Source organism: Hippopotamus amphibius, chromosome 12 (genome assembly GCF_030028045.1).
Source record: "Hippopotamus amphibius kiboko isolate mHipAmp2 chromosome 12, mHipAmp2.hap2, whole genome shotgun sequence".
In the NCBI taxonomy this organism is placed as follows: Eukaryota; Metazoa; Chordata; class Mammalia; order Artiodactyla; family Hippopotamidae; genus Hippopotamus; species Hippopotamus amphibius.
The window spans coordinates 68,705,884-68,724,494 of record NC_080197.1 but is presented as its reverse complement, the minus strand read 5'-3'; the positions used below and the strand labels follow the sequence as shown (position 1 = coordinate 68,724,494).

Here is an 18,611-nt window from a genome sequence, read left to right as displayed (position 1 = left end):
GATCGTATGATGTTCAGCGTCACGTACTACTCATATTGCAAGACATCGCTCATTTATCAAGTTAAAATTTATTAGAAATGTTTGCTTGTCTTGTGGAACACTCTCAGAACAAGTTACTCACAATCCAAGGTTTTACTGTATTTGCAAATACAGTTGACTCATGAAAAATTTGGGGGCTAGGGGTGCCAACCCTCTGCATAGTTGAAAATCTTTGTATAACTTTATAGTTGGCCCTTCGTATCTGCAGGTTAAACCAATCATGGATCATGTAGTATCGTTGTATGTATTTATTGAAAAAATTCCAAGTTTAAGAGGACCTGTGAATTTCAAACCTCTGTTGTTCAAGGGTCAACTGTATTTCCTTCTATTGTGAGTTGTCTTTTCACTTTCTTGATAGTAATCTCTTATTAATATGTTTACAGCTGTTGATGTAGATATGCCTGGTTGCAAATGTAATCTTTCCTTATGTTCCTTAATTCTCCTTCTTTTTTCCCCTTATCTCTATACCTCTCTCTCATTCCCCTACTGCTTTTGTTCTCTTATACTTTTATTTTTCCTTTGACAACTAGTTTTTACTTCAATAGCTTTTTTAATGCTATCTCATCCAAACTCTGAATCCATTAGCTTACTGAGAATGAAGACTAGAAATTAGTCACATTTTTCCTAATACTGCCTGGTGGTTGATCTCCTGTGAACTGTATCTGTTATCAATTTTATGTTATATAAATTAAACAAATATAAAAATTAACATACGGCAAGGATTATTATATTTTCTATATGTAATTATTTCAAAATTACATAAAGTTCTGCTTGTTTATAAGATCAGGTGGCTTCAGTTTCAATTGTTAAACTCTATTTTTCTTTCTTTTTTTAAAGATTCAAAATGGATAGTATGGAAGAACCTCAGAAGAAAGTCTTTAAGGCTCGAAAAACAATGAGAGTGAGTGATCGTCAGCAACTTGAAGCAGTGTACAAGGTCAAAGAAGAACTATTGAAAACTGATGTCAAGCTGTTAAATGGCAATCATGAAAATGGAGATTTGGACCCAACCTCACCTTTGGAAAATATGGATTTTATTAATGACAAGGAAGAGGTGAATGGCATTGAAGAGCTTTGTTTTGACCCCGAAAAAAGTAAATCAGAATGGAAGGAAACACCCTGTACCTTAAATGTTAATGTGAAAAACAAGCAAGATGATGGTTTAAAGTGTGAACCTTTGTCTCCTAATAATGTAACTCCTGAACTGGTCTCCAAACTGACTGCTGAACCATATTCTGGTGATACAGCCTCTGGTGATCTAGCTACTGGAGGTCTGGTGTCTGGAGATTCTGCATCTGGAGACCTGCCCTCTGAATCAGTAACCTCTGGTGATCCCACCTCTGTTGATCCTGCTTCTGTCGATCCTGTTTCTGGTGATCTTGCCTCTGGTGAACTGGTCTCCAGTGAAATGGTCTCCAGTGAACCAGTCTCCAGTGAGCCAGTCTCTGATGAACTGGTCTCCAGTGAACCAGTCCCTGGTGAACCAGTCCCTGGTGAACTGCTCCCTGGTGAATCAGTCTCCACTGAACTGGTCTCCAGTGATTCAGCATCTAATGATCCAGCCTCTGGTGATCTTGCCTCAGAATCACTGGCCTCTGATGATCCAGGCTCTGGTGATCTGGCTTCTGGTGATCCAGCTTCTGGTGATTTAGCCTCTGGTGATCCACCCTCTGATGAACCAACTTCTGATGAACCGACTTCTGAATCAGTCTTTGATGCCACCTTTGAATCAAGTTCTGTACCAGTTTGTGAACCAGTTCCTGAAACTGATAGTACAGAGCCTAGTAGCAATAAAGGTGATGATTTTCTTGAAAAAAATGGAGATGATGAAAAGTTAGATCAAATTTTCCCATTTGATGAGAAAAATAAAGCTGATAGTAATATTGATGCTGATGCAGAAGCTCTAGAAACAGATGATACAATTATTTGTTCAGATCGGTCTCCTATAAAAAAGGTAGAAGAAGATACTATCACAGAATCTGCTCTTGGAGAGGAGGCTATATCTAGCAGTATGGAGATTGACCAAAGTGAAAACAATGAAGAAGAAAATTCTGCAGACCTTGCAGAAACCATTAGTGAAAATGTTATAAAAGATGACAAAAATGAGAATATCTTAGAAAATACAGATTCTATGGAGACAGATGAAATTATTCCTATTTTGGAAAAGCTTGCACCTGCTGAAGATGAACTTACTTGCTTTTCTAAAGCTTCTCTCCTCCCAATTGATGAGACAAATCCAGATTTGGAAGAAAAGATGGAAGGTTCTTTTGGTTCACCATCTAAACAAGAAAGTAGTGAGAGTTTGCCAAAAGAAGCTTTTTTGGTCCTCTCTGATGAAGAGGATATTTCGGGTGAAAAGGATGAATCTGAAGTTACATCACAAAATGAGACATGCTCTCCAGGTTAGCATATTATTTAAATTTTAAAGATTTTGATTAGCTTTAATAAACTGCTTAGTAAAACATTCCCATAAAGTTTAAATTTCTTCTAGTTACAGAGAAGGTTGAGAATAAAGGTGACTAGAATGATCTCTTAACTTCATAGGTTCTTAACTTCACAGAATTTAGAATTATAGAGACCCACTACGAGAGCAGCATTGTGTGAAGTGCTGAGAAGGGAGATAAAACACATAGAAAATTTTGCATTTGCCTGTAAGGGGCTCATGGACTGGGAATAGAGATAAGATGGGCCAATATAACACTATGATATAATAATTTCCAGTATATTATTGTTCAAAATCTTAGCAATTGTTTGTGTTATCACTTACCAACCAAATAACTTTGAATCTAAAAGCCTACTAGTTTAATTTATTTGCTTTATGTATAACAAATTCCATTTTACAATTAATTTTCCAGCTGAAATCTGATTCCTTTAATATTCTTTGTTCAGGAAATGACACCACCATTGCTGGAAGCCAAAAACCTAGAGGCCTAATTATGTGTTTGATAAAGACTTTATCCATTTGCTTCCTAAGCCTTCTTGATTCTACCTAATGTACTCCCCTCATTTTCTGAATGATCTCTCAGTAACTTAAATCTCTTATTTGATTGTGTTAACTCTGTTTCATTAGATCCCCTATTATTGGGTTGGCCAAAAAGTTAATTCAGTTAGTGAATAAAATTCTTGGTGAAAATGAAAAATGTGTCCTTTATTTTTACTTAAAACCGAATGAACTTTTTGGCCGACCCAATACTTTTATTGTAATTTAAAACTCCTTATATAAAAGTATAAACTTGTATAAACTTCATGATTTGGTCAATGCCTATCTTTCCCATCTCTTTTATTATTCCTAGAAAAAAAGGAGAGAATGAGAAAAATCCTACTTTGCTTTCATGGTCAGACTCAAAGATCATTCCTATGTGAAACTTTCTCAGTTAACTTTCAGACTGGTATGAATAGGTTTCTAGCTATTTTTTCTAGGGAAAAAAAAGGCAGGCCTAGAAGATACAGAGGATTCCCCCTCTCCCCCCCAACATATCATACCCACTTTTGGAGATAGAAACTTTTTCTTATTAAAAGATGACTTCATTTCCAAAGAGCATTCATTTATTATTATTATTATTATTTGTTTATTTACTTATTTTGGCTGCACCGCATAGCATGTGGAATCTTAGCTCCCTGAGTGGGGATCATGCCCACGCCCTCTGCATTGGAAGCATGGAATCTTAACCACTGGACCACCAGGGAAGTCCCCATTTATTTATTAAAACTGTATGTATAGAAAAGCCAAGCTTTCTTGGCTTGGGGATTTAAAGATAAAATTTATTACTTGCCCTGAGGATTCTGACAAGAATTAAATCGCAGGCCATTAAATAACAAAGTGGTAAATACAGTAGTAATATTAAATTGGCATACTGGGAGTTTAGAGGAGAGTAACTTTATGAGAATATAGATGTATTCAGGGAAGCACTTTCCTTTCATTTTCTATGTAACATAGGGTTTTATGAAGATAATCTCTTTTAATTGCAGCTCCACACTACTTGCTCAGGCCAAAAATCTTGGAGCCATTCTTATTTTTTTCATTTATATTCCATATCCATTCTGTCAGGAAATCCTGTTGGCGCTATCTTCAGAATAGATCTAGAATATAGTCTCTTCTTAACCATCTTCACTGCTATCATCCCTGCTTTGGGTCATCATAATCAGGCCAAAATAATGCTTGGGTCACAGTTAGTGCTCAGTAAATGTTTGTAGAATTAATTAAATAATTGGTAATATAAGAGAGGTGTGTTAGGGAGGACCTTGCTTACAATGCTAAAACATAGTAGCACTGGGGAACTGTTGAATGATTTCAAGCAGAGAAGAATAACATAGTGAAATTTACATTTTGGAAAGACAGGTAACAATATTTAGGGTGAACTTCACTCATTTTTCAGTAAGTATATAGAGAGTAGTGTTGGGGTAAGTCCTTTAAAAAATCTTTTGGTAGTGTGTATAAGAAGGTCATAGCAAATTGAAGTTTATTTAATGAGTTTATACATTTTACCTTTATGTCAGAATCTCGGATATTGGAGACCATCCCTCCCATACAATGCTGTTAAATGCAGAAAGATGAATATTAAGCCATCTCTACTGCATACTTTGAAAATTCAGAGTTGGGTTTATTTTTACCTCCTTTTAGACTTTGATTATATGCTGTTAACAGAGTAAGTTTAGTGATAGATTTAATTTCTTAGCTGATAACTGAACTATTATTTTCTGTCCCCTGACCCAAGGGAAATTTTCTATATTGTAGGTTGAAGTATTGTTTCTTCATTGGTTCTTAAACTGTTCTTTGTTCTCTTTATATGGTAGTGGAATCCGTTACATGTCATATTTGTTGCTGTTCATCTCTTGAGGTGTTACATTCTTCAGATTCTTTATTCTTGACTAATATTTAATGTTTTCAGAACACAGAAAAGTCTGGCTTTTCCCTCTAAGTACTAACATTTATGTGCTGTACTAGTAGGAAAACATAAACCTGTTATTTCAAACACTTCTTTAGCAAATTTGTTTTAAATATAGCAGTTATGGTGGATATGAGCAGCAACAAAAAATAATAAAAGATATCAGAAAACAAATAGAAAAGCTATTTTAGGTTTACAAAGATAGATGAAAGACCTAAAAAATTATCCCAGTTATTCCTTAGTAGGCCTGAGGACACTGTCATACTGTTGGATAGTACTATATACTACCTAAAACTCACTAAATGTTTAAAATCATAATCTGTTTAAGAAGGCTAGGAAAGTAAGTTTTTCTCTGGGAACCTTCAAACAACACTAGAAGAGGTACACACATTAGTTAAACCTTCCATATGCTCTTCATACCATATACTCTCCTCTAGCTACTGTTCCATCTTTCCTCTCAGTGCCATTCTTCAAGTTATGTTAACAAAGCTAGCACAGTTTAATCTCCTCCTATTTACTCTTTAACTTAATTGAATTGTGATTTCCACATTCCCAGCCTCCTTCCTAATTGTTCTCAGTGGAGTGACATTTAATGCTCATATTAAATTCAGGGGCATCCTTTTTTTGTCTTTATTCTCTCATGCTTAGATGACCTCTTAATAACAATTCCTCCCTCTTGACATTCTCCTTAGCTTTCAGCCTACTGCATTCTCTATTTTTCTTCCCTTTTGGCCCTTCTCGTTTTGTTTCTTATGGAGAAATGAGAGGGAGGGCTCTTCTCTACTTGCCTTTTTTTTTTTTTAAACATTGTTATTTCTTAATATTTTTGAGGAGAAAAATCTGTTTGAGTAAATAAGATTTTACACTAAGTTCTGACATAATTTCCTTCGAAATACTATTTCAGATTTTAAAAATATGATTGGTTTTCCCTTTTCATTGGATCCTTAAGATAAATTAAACATAAATGCTAATGAAGATAGTTGCGTGGGAATAGAAATTAAGATTTCTGTCTAATTTTGCTTTAGGTTCATAGTGATAGAATTGCCATGGTTTAGATAATTAAAATTTATTGATAATTTGTTTTCACTATTTAATGTGTTCAGCTAAAATTCTTTATTATCTCAGCCCGTTTATATTCAACTACGTCTTGTATATTTAGATTTTCTTTAGGGAACTCATATTCCTGTACATTGTTGTGAAAGTTGCAGATTTTTCTTTTCAGAGTTGAGGAAGATCAAAGATAAAGCAAGTTTTGGAAAGGGGAGTGTGGGAGGAAGAGCAGTTCCAAATGACTATTGTTGCCCAAGTTAGATATATGTCTGGATTTTAGGGCAGAGGCTTGGACTGTCTAGAAAAAATTAGGGGTAGATACCATACAGACATTAGTTGCAGTCGAGTGACGAGATGAAATCACCTCAAAGTGACTATAAATCAGTGAGAGGAGATCCAAGAATTGAGCTCTTTTCAGTCCGGTATTTAGAGGTTGAGGATACGAGGAAGAACCAGCTAAGGAGACCAAGAAAGATCTTCAGCTAGAAAGAAAATTAGGAGATTTTGTTGTCTTAGACGTCAAGTAAAGAATGTTTGGAGGAGGAAGGAGTTAATTAACTATGTATCAAATGCAGTTGTTTGTTCAGTAAAGATGGAAGAGAAATATTTAATGACCCAAAGATCATTTGTGACATGGGGCAGTGCAGTTGAAAGCCTAATTGAGATTGAGTTTCAGAGAGAATGGGAGGAGAAGAATTGGAAATAATAAAACTTAATTTCCCCCCCAAATTTGGTTTAAAAGAGAGCACAAAAACTTACTGTGGAAGATATTATTTGGAGATTTGTATTAGTTAAATAAAGATTTTAAAAATTTTCTGGAAAAGTCACATTACCAGTAATGCCAGATTTTTCTGATTCCTCATGTGAGATTGAGAATATTATATTTATATTGGCCATTTGTATTCCTTATCTATAAATTGCTTGTTCATCTTCTTTGTCCATTTTTTCTGATGGATATATTGTCTTTAGTTAGTCTATAGGAATTTTTTGTTTTAAGTATTCTCATAGAGCCATTAATATAAGACAGGGAATTGGCAAACTGTGACCTATAGTCCCTAAATGTTTTTGGTCAATAAAGTTTGGTTGGAACATAGCCGCATCTATTTGTTTACATATTACGTATTGTTTATCATCAATTCCCACCATAAAGACAGAATTGAGTAGTTGTCTCAGAGACCATAGGGCCCTTAAAATCAAAAATAGTTATGTTTTGGCCATTTACAGAATGTTTGCCAACCCCTGATCCAAGGCAACAGTTTTGTCCATATTTTCTTGGAGTAAAGTTCTATTCTGTGTAATTCCGAAAATGGGAAACTAACCCCGAATGTAAATTCTGTCTTCTAATCCTCTACAACACAGTTGTTCCACCTTTATTTAATGGAATTTTATTAAAGATAACAGTCATCAGAAAGATATTAAATATCTACTTTGTCTCAGCTCTTTCCCAGAGTTTTGGGTTACCAAAATTACAAGGTTTGGTACCTGCTCTTAGGGATTTTACTGTCTAGTCTGGTTGAAAGGAAAGAATACTACAGATAGAACTGTTATGTGAAAGCATGCCAATATATGAGGCTGTACTCAAGATGGGAGGCATTGTAGCAGAAACTGTGAATGAAGACAGATTCTAAAACAGATAGTCTTAACCTTAGTATTTGGATGAGTTTTAGGAGTCCCAGAAACTACTGGAAATTATATATAAACCTGTCTGTGTACGTGGGCCTTTGATTATTATTCCGAGTTGACAGAGGTCCACTTAGATTCTCTATAGGCTTTGTGAACAAAAAAAAAAATTGAAGAAATATAGGGCCTTACTCCTTTTCTGTAGATTCTGTTAATACCATTTTTTAAAATCCCAAGCTCTTTATTAAATAAAACATGAGCCTAAATTTTAGTTCTATTTGTCTATTTTAAACTCCTAATGAGTGTTGTAAGTACTGAGAATCCAGTCGTATCTTCTAAACATATCTGGAATATGGGAATTGGATGATAAGAGGAGTTTTTTGAATAAAATGAAGGACTTGCAAGCTAAGCTTGACATATCTGTGGGAGGAGAGGGAGCTGACATATGCATAAAAGAGGCAGATCAAACCAGGCCAGTTTGCTCTTTTGTTTTCTGATTGATCTGGCTTGAAGTTACCCTAATTGGAGCCAGAGCTAATCTTGTTCTTTGGGTAGAAGGATGGTTTGCTAAATAAAGACTAAGTAAACCTTCATCTTAAGCAACCCAGTTACTCTGTGTTTCTGGAAACTAGGAAACTACAGGAGTCACCACCCTCAATATTAAAGGCAGGAAAACTTGAAAAAGTGTATATAGGAAAAAATGCTTTGTAATGAGTGTGCAGTCTACAAGGGAGGAAAACAAACTCACTTCATTGAACTGGGGTTGAGGGGTAAGATCATAAAAAATTTCTAATGAGCATAGGATGGTAAATGGAAAGTTAATTTTCTAATACTCATTTATTTTAAAGTTTAAAAATCTTTAGTCTCAGTAACCTTTATATGTACTGTGTTCAGGTTCTTATTTTGTGTTACTGTAGTCACGTTTTACAGCTTAATTGTTTTATATTAGCGTGAAAAATATTGTAATAGATTCATCAATGATCCTAGTCTCTGTCTACTTTCATGTAAAAATTCTTCTTTTTTTTTAACCTTGACTTCTACCATCAGGGCTGTTGAAATTAAAATCCTAGTGTTTGGAGCAGAAATGCCATATCAAAATCTTTATATACTGCTGTGTACCCATGGTTACGTATTTAATTTTGGTTGTAGAATATGATGAAATATGGCATGCTTTATTGAAGCTGCAGGGAAGCCACTTGAAGGGATGTAAGTGGGAAAAAATAAAAACCCAAACATGTTAGTGACTAGTTTTTCTACCCTAAACGATTTAGTTGCGGAGCTATAGACTGATTGACCAAAGGCCATTTCTGGTGCCTCTGAAATTTTATTTGTTGTAACAATGAAATTGTATAGATATTTTTAGGAATATTTTTTGATAGCATTCTTTAATTGTTAGATTTTATGTGCCTTTTGTGAAAATTACTTTCTGAATGTTACTTTTCTCATCTATATATGTGATGGCAAAAATACTGTTTATAGTGTAGGATTATTTGGGGGATATGAAGTAATAAATGTCAAGCACCTAGCTAAGTTAGTTGTTAGCACTTGTACCAAAGTAGCTATTACTTTTCTTTTTTTTAAGAACTTTTATTGAGAAACAGTTAACAGACAATAAACAGCATATATTGAGTGTACAATTTGGTATCCCAGTCTCCAAATTCATCCCCCGCCCAACCCTCCCTGCTTTCCCCACTTGGTGTCCATGTGTTTGTTCTCTGCATCTGTGTCTCTGTTTCTGCCTTGCATTTCCTCTTTCATAGTTGTTAGCATTTGCCTTATGTATTGAGGTGCTCCTCTATTGGGTGTATGTATATTTATAATTGTTAACTCCTCTTCTTGGATGGATCCCTTGATCTTCATATAATGTCCTTTCTTGTCTCTTGTAACATTTTTTATTTTAAAGTCTATTTTATCTGATATGAGTATTGCTACTCCAGCTTTCCTTTGATTTCCATTTGCATGGAATATCTTTTTCCATCCCCTCACTTTCAGTCTGTATGTGTCCCTAGGTCTGAAGTCAATCTCTTGTAGACAGCATATATATGGGTCTTGTTTTTGTATCCATTCAGCCAGTCTGTGTCTTTTGGTTGGTGCATTTAGTCCATTTACATTCAAGGTAATTATCGATATGTGCTGAGACCAGCTTGGCGACTCAGGGCGAATGACGGGTGCCGCAAGCTTAAAGAAACACAGATTTAAGAGAAAGGTGGGACCGGGGGACTCAAGACCTCTAGGATCAAGAGCCCCGCTGATTCATCCCATGTTGCTTTTATGAGCTCTCGGCCTTCAGGAAGCAAGATAGCATAAGGTTCTCACACTCCCAGTTCCATCCCACAATCAAGGTTTTCTTTAAAGTAACTAAATTTCTTTTCTGTATATCTCTTTGCACAAAGGGCCTGATGTGATTGGGGGCAGTGGTCTTTTGCAAGAACAGCAGAAGAACTATCAGTGCATGCACATGCAGTTTTCTGGCTTGTGCTAACCCGGTTTTCCTAAGTCTGCACCCTTAGCTCCTCCACTGCTCAAGCAGGACATCCTGCATCCAGTTGCTCGGCCCACATATTTTAATTACTTTTAGCCATATTTTCTGTAACATTTTCAAGGCTTCAGAAAGACTTCTGAATGTTTTCCCACAGATATGTATGTTCCTATTACCATGTTCTTAATTGTTTTGTTGTTGTTTTTGTAGGTCCTTTTCTTCTCTTATGTTTCCAGCTTAGAGAAGTTCCTTTAGCATTTGTTGTAGGGCTGGTTTGGTGGTGCTGAATTCTCTTCGCTGTTGCTTGTCTGTAAAGCTTTTGATTTCTCCAACGAATCTGAATGAGATTCTTGCTGAGGAGAGTATTCTTGGTTATAGTTTCTTCCCTTTCATCACTTGAAATATATTGTGCCACTCTCTTCTGGCATGCAGAGTTCCTGCTGAGAAATCAGCTGTTAACCTTATGGGAGGTCCCTTGTATGTTATTTGCTGTTTTTCCCATGTTGCTTTTAATAACATTTCTGTGTCTTTAATTTTTGTCCATTTGACTACTGTATGTCTTGGCATGTTTCTCCTTGGGTTTATCCTGCCTGGGACTCTCTGTGCTTCCTGGACTTGGGTAGCTATTTCCTTTCCCATGTTAGGGAATTTTTCAACTAGAATCTCTTTCAATATTTTCTCAGGTCCTTTCTCTCTCTCTCTTCTCCTTCTGGGACCCCTATAATGCGAATGTTGGTGTGTTTAACATTGTCCCAGAGGTCAATGTTAGGTTGTCTTCAGTTCTTTTGATTCTTTTTTCCTTATTCTTTTCCACATCAGTGATTTTTACCATTCTGTTTTTCAGGTCACTTATTTGCCCTTCTGCCTCAGTTAATATGCTCTTCGTTCCTTCTAGTGTATTTTTCATTTCAGTTATTGTGTTGCATATCTGTGTTTGTTTGCTCTTTAATTCTTCTAGGTCTTTGGTAAACTTTTCCATCTTTGCATCCAGTGTCTTTTCAAAGCCCTGGATCATCTTCACCATCATTATTCTGAATTCTTTTTCTGGAAGAGTGCCTATCTCCTCTTCATTTAATTGTTTTTCTGGGGTTTTATCCTTTCCCTTCATCTGGTACAAAGTCCTCTGCTTTTACATTTTCTCTATCTTTCTGTGGCTGTGGTTTTCAGTTCCACAAGACGAAACACGGCTGATACTGCTTGATACTACTGTCTGCTCTCTTGTGGAGGAAGCTCAGTAGCTATTACTTTTAAGTAAAACTTTTATTATCCTTAGGATGGCTTTTCCTATCCTTTACCATTAAAATAACAATGATTCAACCTGTCTGGTCAAAATATTAGGTGTTTTGAGTTTGCCAGTAATTTGTAATTTTTTTGTAATTGTCACAACTACTGTTTTAGTTTTAATATGTTTAGTTTTAGAATGTAAAGGAGTCTAAATTCTTTATAGTAGTTGTTTTCACATTTAATTACTCTGTTGATGACAGAAAATTACAAAGATTATTTTAAAATTCATATTTTTAATTTTTTTCCATGTTAAGAGTTTATTATGAACTTGCTGAAACATTTAAAACTAGACTTGTTCATTTATTCCCAACGGTTCATGCTCCCTTTTTATTCCCAATATTTTACATTTTAAGACTGATTTCATAAAATGTTATTAACTGAATAATTACACCAACGGTGTAAGTTATAACGAACTGTTAATGAATTCTAATGGAAGAACATTTCCTTTTTTATTTTTGTTACAGAAGTAGAAAGTAATGAAAAGGACAGCAAACCTGAGGAAGAAGAGCAAGTAATACATGAAGATGAAAGACCTTCTGAGAAAAGTAAGCATGTACAAACAAACCTGAGAGAGTTTTAAAAATTGTTCCTGCTTTTAAGGCTGTGGAAAATCCTTTCCTGTCCATGAGATGGTTGTAAATTTTTTCAGTTTAAGTAAGCCACAGTTAAATCATTTTGTTGATGGCTAACCCAAGGATGTTTGAAAGTATTAATTATTTCATGTACTTTTATTTTGTTTATTCTTTTCATTGTTCCATAAGATATATTTAACCTTACTATTTAGTAAGGTGTTATCTGAATGTCTTGAAAGAAATTGTTTTCGATTTGCTTTTAGAGCATTGGACTATAAGAATGTTATTTGTGATGATATAGGTGAGTGGAAGTTTGTGTCTCAGTCTCCTTAAAGTTATTAAGCTTTATGAGAAGGGGAAACAATGTTACTGAGTATCATTAGGTTTATAGAAGATCCCCAGATCAGAAGTCAGGAAACCTGGGTTCTGTAATTATCCCTGTCATGCTGCTCTCCATCTGTGACTATGTTATTATTTTTTAAACTTTCAATAATGCAATTACTTAATAATAATAAAAGCAACTGTGTTAATAACAATTATCTGTGTACCAAACACAGTTCTAAATTTTTTACATTTTTTTTTAACTTTTTGTTTTATATTATAGTTGATTAACAATTTTGTGATAGTTTCAGGTGTACAGCAAAGTGATTCAGTTACACATATACATGTATCTGTTCTTTTTCAAATTCTTCTCCCTTTTAGGTTGTTATATAACATTGAGCAGAGTTCCCTGTGTTATACATTAGGTTGTTGGTTATCCATTTTAATTATAGCAGTGTGTACATGTCAGTCCCACACTCCCTAACTATCCCTTCTCTCCACCCTTCCCCCCGGTAACCATAAGTTCATTCTTTAAGACTGTGCATCTGTTTCTTTTTTGGAAATAAGTTTATTTGTATCATTTCTTTTTAGATTCTACATGTAAGCAATATCATGCAATATTTCTCTTTCTCTGTCTGACTTATTTTACTCAGTATGACAATCTCCAGATCCATCCATGTTGCTGCAAGTGGCATTATTTCATTCTTTTTAATGGCTGAGTAATATTCCATTGTGTATATATATATATATATCACATCTTCTTTATCCATTCCTCTGTTGATGGACATTTAGGTTGCTTCCATGTCTTGGCTATTGTAAACAGTGCTTCAGTGAACATTGGGGCACATGTATCTTCTTGGACCATGTTTTTCTCCAGATGTATGCCCAGGAGTGGGATTGCAGGATCATGTGGTAGCTTTATTTTTAGTTTTTTAAGGAACCTTCATACTGTTCTTCTTAGTGGCTGTACCAATTTACATTCCCATCCACAGTGTAGGAGGGTTCCCTTCTGTGCACACCCTCTCTAGCATTTGTTGTTTGTGGATTTTTTGATGATGTGCATTTTGACTGGTGTGAGGTGATATCGCATTGTAGTTTTGATTTGCACTTCTCTAATAATTAGCGATGTTGAACATCTCTTCATGTGCTTCTTGGCCATCTGTATATCTTCTTTGGAGAAATGTCTGTTTAGGTCTTCTGCACATTTTTTGATTGGGTTGTTTGTTTTGATGATATTAAGCCACATGAGCTGTTTGTAAATTTTGGAGACTAATCCCTTGTCCATCACATCATTTGCAAATATTTTCTCCCATTCTGTGGGTTGTCTTTTCAGTGTGTTTATCACATCCTTTGTTGTGCAAAAGCTTTTGAGTTTAATTAAGTCCCATTTGTTTACTTTTGTTTTTATTCCCATTACTCTGGGAGATAGATTGAAAAAGATGTTGCTGTGATTTATGTCAGAGTGTGTTCTGCCTATGTTCTCCTCTGAGAGTTTTATAGTGTCCAGTCCCACATGTAGGTCTTTAATCCATTTTGAGTTTATTTTTGTGTATGGTGTTAAAGAATGTTCTCATTTTATGTTTTTACACTAATTTTATCTTTTTACATGCATCCAGTTTTCCCAGCACCATTTATTGAAGAGACTGTCTTACCTCCTTTATCATAGATTAATTGACCATAGGTGCATGGGTTTATTTATGGGCTTTCTATCCTGTTCCATTGATCTATATTTCTGTTTTTGTGCCAGTACCATATTGTTTTGATGACTGTAGCCTTGTAGTGTAGTCTGAAGTCAGGGAGCCTGATTCCTCCATCTCCATTTTTCTTTCTCAAGATTGCTTTGGCTATTTGGGATCTTTTGTGTTGCCATACAATTTTAAGATTTTTTTTTTTGTTCTAGTTCTGTGAAAAATGCTGTTGGTAATTTGATAGAGATTGCATTGAATCTGTAGATTGCTTTGGGTAGTGTAGTCACTTAGACAGTATTGGTTCCTCCAATCCAAGAATGTGGTATATCTTCCCATCTGTTTGTATCATCTTCGTTTTCTTTCATCAGCATCTTATAGTTTTTGAAGTGCAGGCTTTTTGTCTCCTTAGATAGGCTTGTTCCTAGATATTTTATTCTTTTTGATGCAATGATAAATGGGATTCTTTCTTGAATTTCTCCTTTTGATTTTCCATTGTTAATGTATAGTAATGCAACAGATTTCTGTGTATTAATTTTGTAACCTTCAACTTTACCAAATTCATTGATGAGCTCTAGTAGTTTTCTGGTAGCATCTTTATGATTTTCTGTGTATAGTGTCATGTCATCTGCAAATAGTGACAGTTTAATTTCTTTTCCAATTTGGATTCCTTTTATTTCTTTTTCTTCTCTGACTACTGTAGCTAGGACTTCCAAAACTATGTTGAATAAAAGTGGTGAGAGTGGACATCTTAGAGGAAATACTTTTAGCTTTTCACCATTGAGTATGATGTTAGCTGTAGGTTTGTCATGTATGGCCTTTATTATGTTGAGTTATGTTCCCTCTGTGCCCACTTTTTGGAGAGGTTTTATCATAAATGGGTGTTGAATTTTGTCAGAAGCTGTTTCTGCATCTATTGAGATGGTCATATGGTTTTTATTCTTCAATTTGTTGATGTGGTGTATCACACTGTGATTTGCAGATATTGAAAAGTCCTTGCATGCCTAGGATAAATCCCCTTTGATCATGATGTATGATCCTTTTAATTTATTGTTGGATTCAGATTGCTAGTTTTTTATTGATTTTTGCATCTATGTTCATCAGTGATATTGGCCTGTAATTTTCTTCTTTTTTGTGGTATGTTTGTCTGGTTTTGGTATCAAGGTAATGGTGCCCTTATAGAATGAGTTTGGAAGTTCTCCTCCCTCTAATTTTTTGCAACAGTTTCACAAGGATAGGTGTTAACTCTTCTCTGAATGTTTGATAGAATTCGTCTGTGAAGCTTTGAGGTCATGGACTTTTGTTTGTTGGGAGGTTTTTAATCACAGTTTCAATTTCAGTGCTTGTGATTGGTCTGTTCATATTTTCTATTTCTTCCTGGTTCAGTGTTGGGAGATTGTACTGTTCTAACAATTTGTACATTTCTTCCAGGTTGTCCATTTTATTGACATACACTTGCTTGTAGTAGTCTCTTATGATGCTTTGTATTTCTGTGGTGTCAGCTGTAATTTCTTTTTCATTTCTAATTTTATTAATTTGAGTCCTCTCCTTTTTGTTCTTGAAGGGTCTGGCAAAAGGTTTATTGACTTTATCTTTTGAAAGAACAATCTTTTAGTTTCGTTGATCTTTACTATTGCTTTTTGTGTTCTTGTTTGTCTCTTTCATTTGTTTCTGCTTTGATCTTTAGGATTTCTTTCCTTCTACTAACTTTAGGTTTTGTTTGTTCTTTCTGTAGTTGGTTTAGGTGTAAGGCTAGGTTGTTTATTTGAAATTTTTCTTTTTTCCTGAGGTAAGATTGTATTACCGTAAACTTCCCTCTTAGCAATGCTTTTGCCACATCCCATAGGTTTTGGGTCATTGTGCTTTTATTTTCATTTGTCTCTAGGTATTTTTTAATTTCCACTTTGATTTCTTTAGTGCTCTGTTGGTTGTTTTTTGTTTTTGTTTCTGTTTTTTTCTTAAGAATTTTTATTGAGATATAATTGCCATACAGTAAACAGCATGTATTTAAAGTGTACAATTTGATATTTTTTTTCTTATTAGTAATGTTTATATGGCAGTCCCAATCTGCCAGTTCATCCCTGCTTTCCTCCCTTGGTATCCATATGTTTTGTTCTCTACATCTGTGTCTCTATTTCTGCCTTGCAAACTGGTTGATCTGTACCATTTATCTACGTTACGTATGCATGCATTAATATATGATATTTGTTTTTCTCTTTCTGACTTATTTCACTCTGTATGACAGTCTCTAGGTCCATCCATGTCTCTACAAATGTCCAAATTTTGTCCCTTTTTATGGCTCAGTAATATTCCATTGTATATATGTACCACATCTTTATCCATCCGTTTGGACATTTAGTTGCTTCCATGACCTGGCTATTGTAAATAGTGCTGCTATGAACGTTGGGGTGCATGTGTCATTTTGAATTATGGTTTTCTCTGGGTATATGCCCAGTAGTGGGATTGCTGGGTCATATGGTAATTCTATTTTTAGTTTCTTTCGGAACCTCCATACTGTTCTCCATAGTGGCTGTATCAATTTACATTCCCACCAACAGTGCAAGAGTGTTCCCTTTTCTCCACACCCTCTCCAGCATTTATTGTTTGTAGATTTTCTGATGATGCCCATTCTAACTGGTGTGGGGTGTGATACCTCATTGTAGTTTTGATTTGCATTTCTCTAGTAATTAGTTTGGTTGAGCAACTTTTCATGTGCCTCTTGGCCATTTGTATGTCTTCTTAGGAGAAATGCCTATTTAGGCTTCTATCCATTTTTGATTGGGTTGTTTGTTTTTTTGATATTGAGCTGCATGAACTGTTTATAGATTTTGGAGATTAATCTTTGTGGATTCATTTGCAAATATTTTCTCCCATTCTGAGGGTTGTCTTTTTGTCTTGTTTATAGTTTCCTTTGATGTGCAAAAGCTTTAAGCTTCATTAGGTCCCACTTGTTTATTTTTGCTTTTATTTCCATTACTCTAGGAGGCGGTTTAAGAAAGATCTTGCTGTGATTTATGTCAAAGTGTTCTTCCTTTGTTTTCCTCTAGGAGTTTTATAGTGTCTGGCCTTACATTTAGGTCTAATCCATTTTGAGTTTATTTTTGTGTATGGTGTTAGGGAGTGTTCTAATTTCATTCTTTTACATGTAGCTGTCCAATTTTCCCAGCACCACTTATTGAAGAGGCTGTCTTTTCTCCATTGTATATCCTTGCCTCCTTTGTCATAGATGAGTTGACCATAGTTTATCTCTGGGCTTTCTATCCTGTTCCATTGATCTGTATTTCTGTTTTTGTACCAGTACCATATTGTCTTGATTACTGTAGCTTTGTAGTATAGAGCAAAACCAGGGAGTCTTGATTCCTCCAGCTCCGTTTTTTTCCCACTCAAAATAGCTTTGGCTATTTGGGGTCTTTTGTGTCTCCATACAAATTTTAGGATTTTTTTGTTCTGGTTCTGTAAAAAATGCCATTGGTAATTTGATAGGGATTGCACTGAATCTGTAGATAGCTTTGGTAGTATAGTCATTTTCACAATGTTGTTTCTTCTAATCCAAGAACATGGTATATCTCTCCATCTGTTTGTGTCATCTTTGATTTCTTTCATCAGTGTCTTATAGTTTTCTGGGTACAGGTCTTTTACCTCCTTGGTTAGGTTCATTCCTAGATATTTATTCTTTATGTTGCAATGGTGAATGGGATTGTTTCCTTAATTTCTCTTTCTGATCTTTCATTGTTAGTGTATAGCAGTACAAGAGATTTCTCTGTGTTAATTTTGTATCCTTCAACTTTACCAAATTCATTGATTGGTTCAGGTAGTTTTCTGGTGGCATCTTTAGTATCATGTCATCTGCAAACAGTGACAATTTTCCTTCTTTTCCAATTTGGATTCCTTTAATTTCTTTTTCTTCTCTGATTGCTGTGGCAAGGACTTCCAAAATTATGTCGAATATTAGTGGTGAGAGTGGACATCTTGTCTTGTTCCTGATCTTAGAGGGAATGCTTTCAGTTTTTCACCATTGAGAATTATGTTTGCTGTGAGTTTGTCATATATGGCCTCTATTATGTTGAGGTAGGTTCCCTTTTTTTAATGTGTGTTGGATTCTGTTGGCTAGTATTTTGTTGAGAATTTTTGCATCTAAATTCATCAGTGATATTGGTCTGTAATTTTCTTTTTTTGTAGTGTCTTTGTCTGGTTTTGGTATCAGGGTGATGGTGGCCTCATAGAATGAGTTTGGGAGTGTTCCTTCCTCTGCAGTTTTTGAAAGAGTTTGAGAAGGATGGTGTTAGTGCTTCTCTAAATGTTTGATAGAATTCACCTGTGAAGCCATCTCGTCCTGGACTTTTGTTTGTTGGAAGATTTTTAATCACAGTTTCAATTTCATGTCCTGTAATTGGTCTGTTCATATTTTCTGTTTCTTCCTGGTTTAGTTTTGGAAGGTTATACCTTTCTAAGACTTTGTCCATTTCTTCCAGGTTGTCCATGTTATTGGCACATAGTTGCTTGTAGAAGTCTCTTATGATGCTTTTTATTTCTGCAGTGTCTGTTGTAACTTCTTCTGTTTCGTTTCTGATTTTGTTGATTTGAGTTCTCCCTCTTTTTCTTGATGAATCTAGCTAAAGGTTTATCAATTTTGTTTATCTTCTCAAAGAAGCTGCTTTTAGTTTTATTGATCTTT

General features: G+C 35.0%; 1 protein-coding gene across 4 annotated transcripts in view; it reads left to right on the top strand.

Annotated features, from left to right (window-relative positions):
• ATF7IP (activating transcription factor 7 interacting protein) overlaps positions 1–18,611 on the top strand; it is a 179,999-nt gene that overhangs the window by 53,675 nt on the left and 107,713 nt on the right. For all 4 annotated transcript variants that reach the window (XM_057702205.1, XM_057702207.1, XM_057702206.1 and 1 more), the window contains exons 2-3: positions 877–2,441; positions 11,823–11,903. In XM_057702205.1, the coding sequence (XP_057558188.1) occupies positions 877–2,441; positions 11,823–11,903 (1,646 nt within the window). The remainder of the gene's footprint in view (positions 1–876; positions 2,442–11,822; positions 11,904–18,611) is intronic.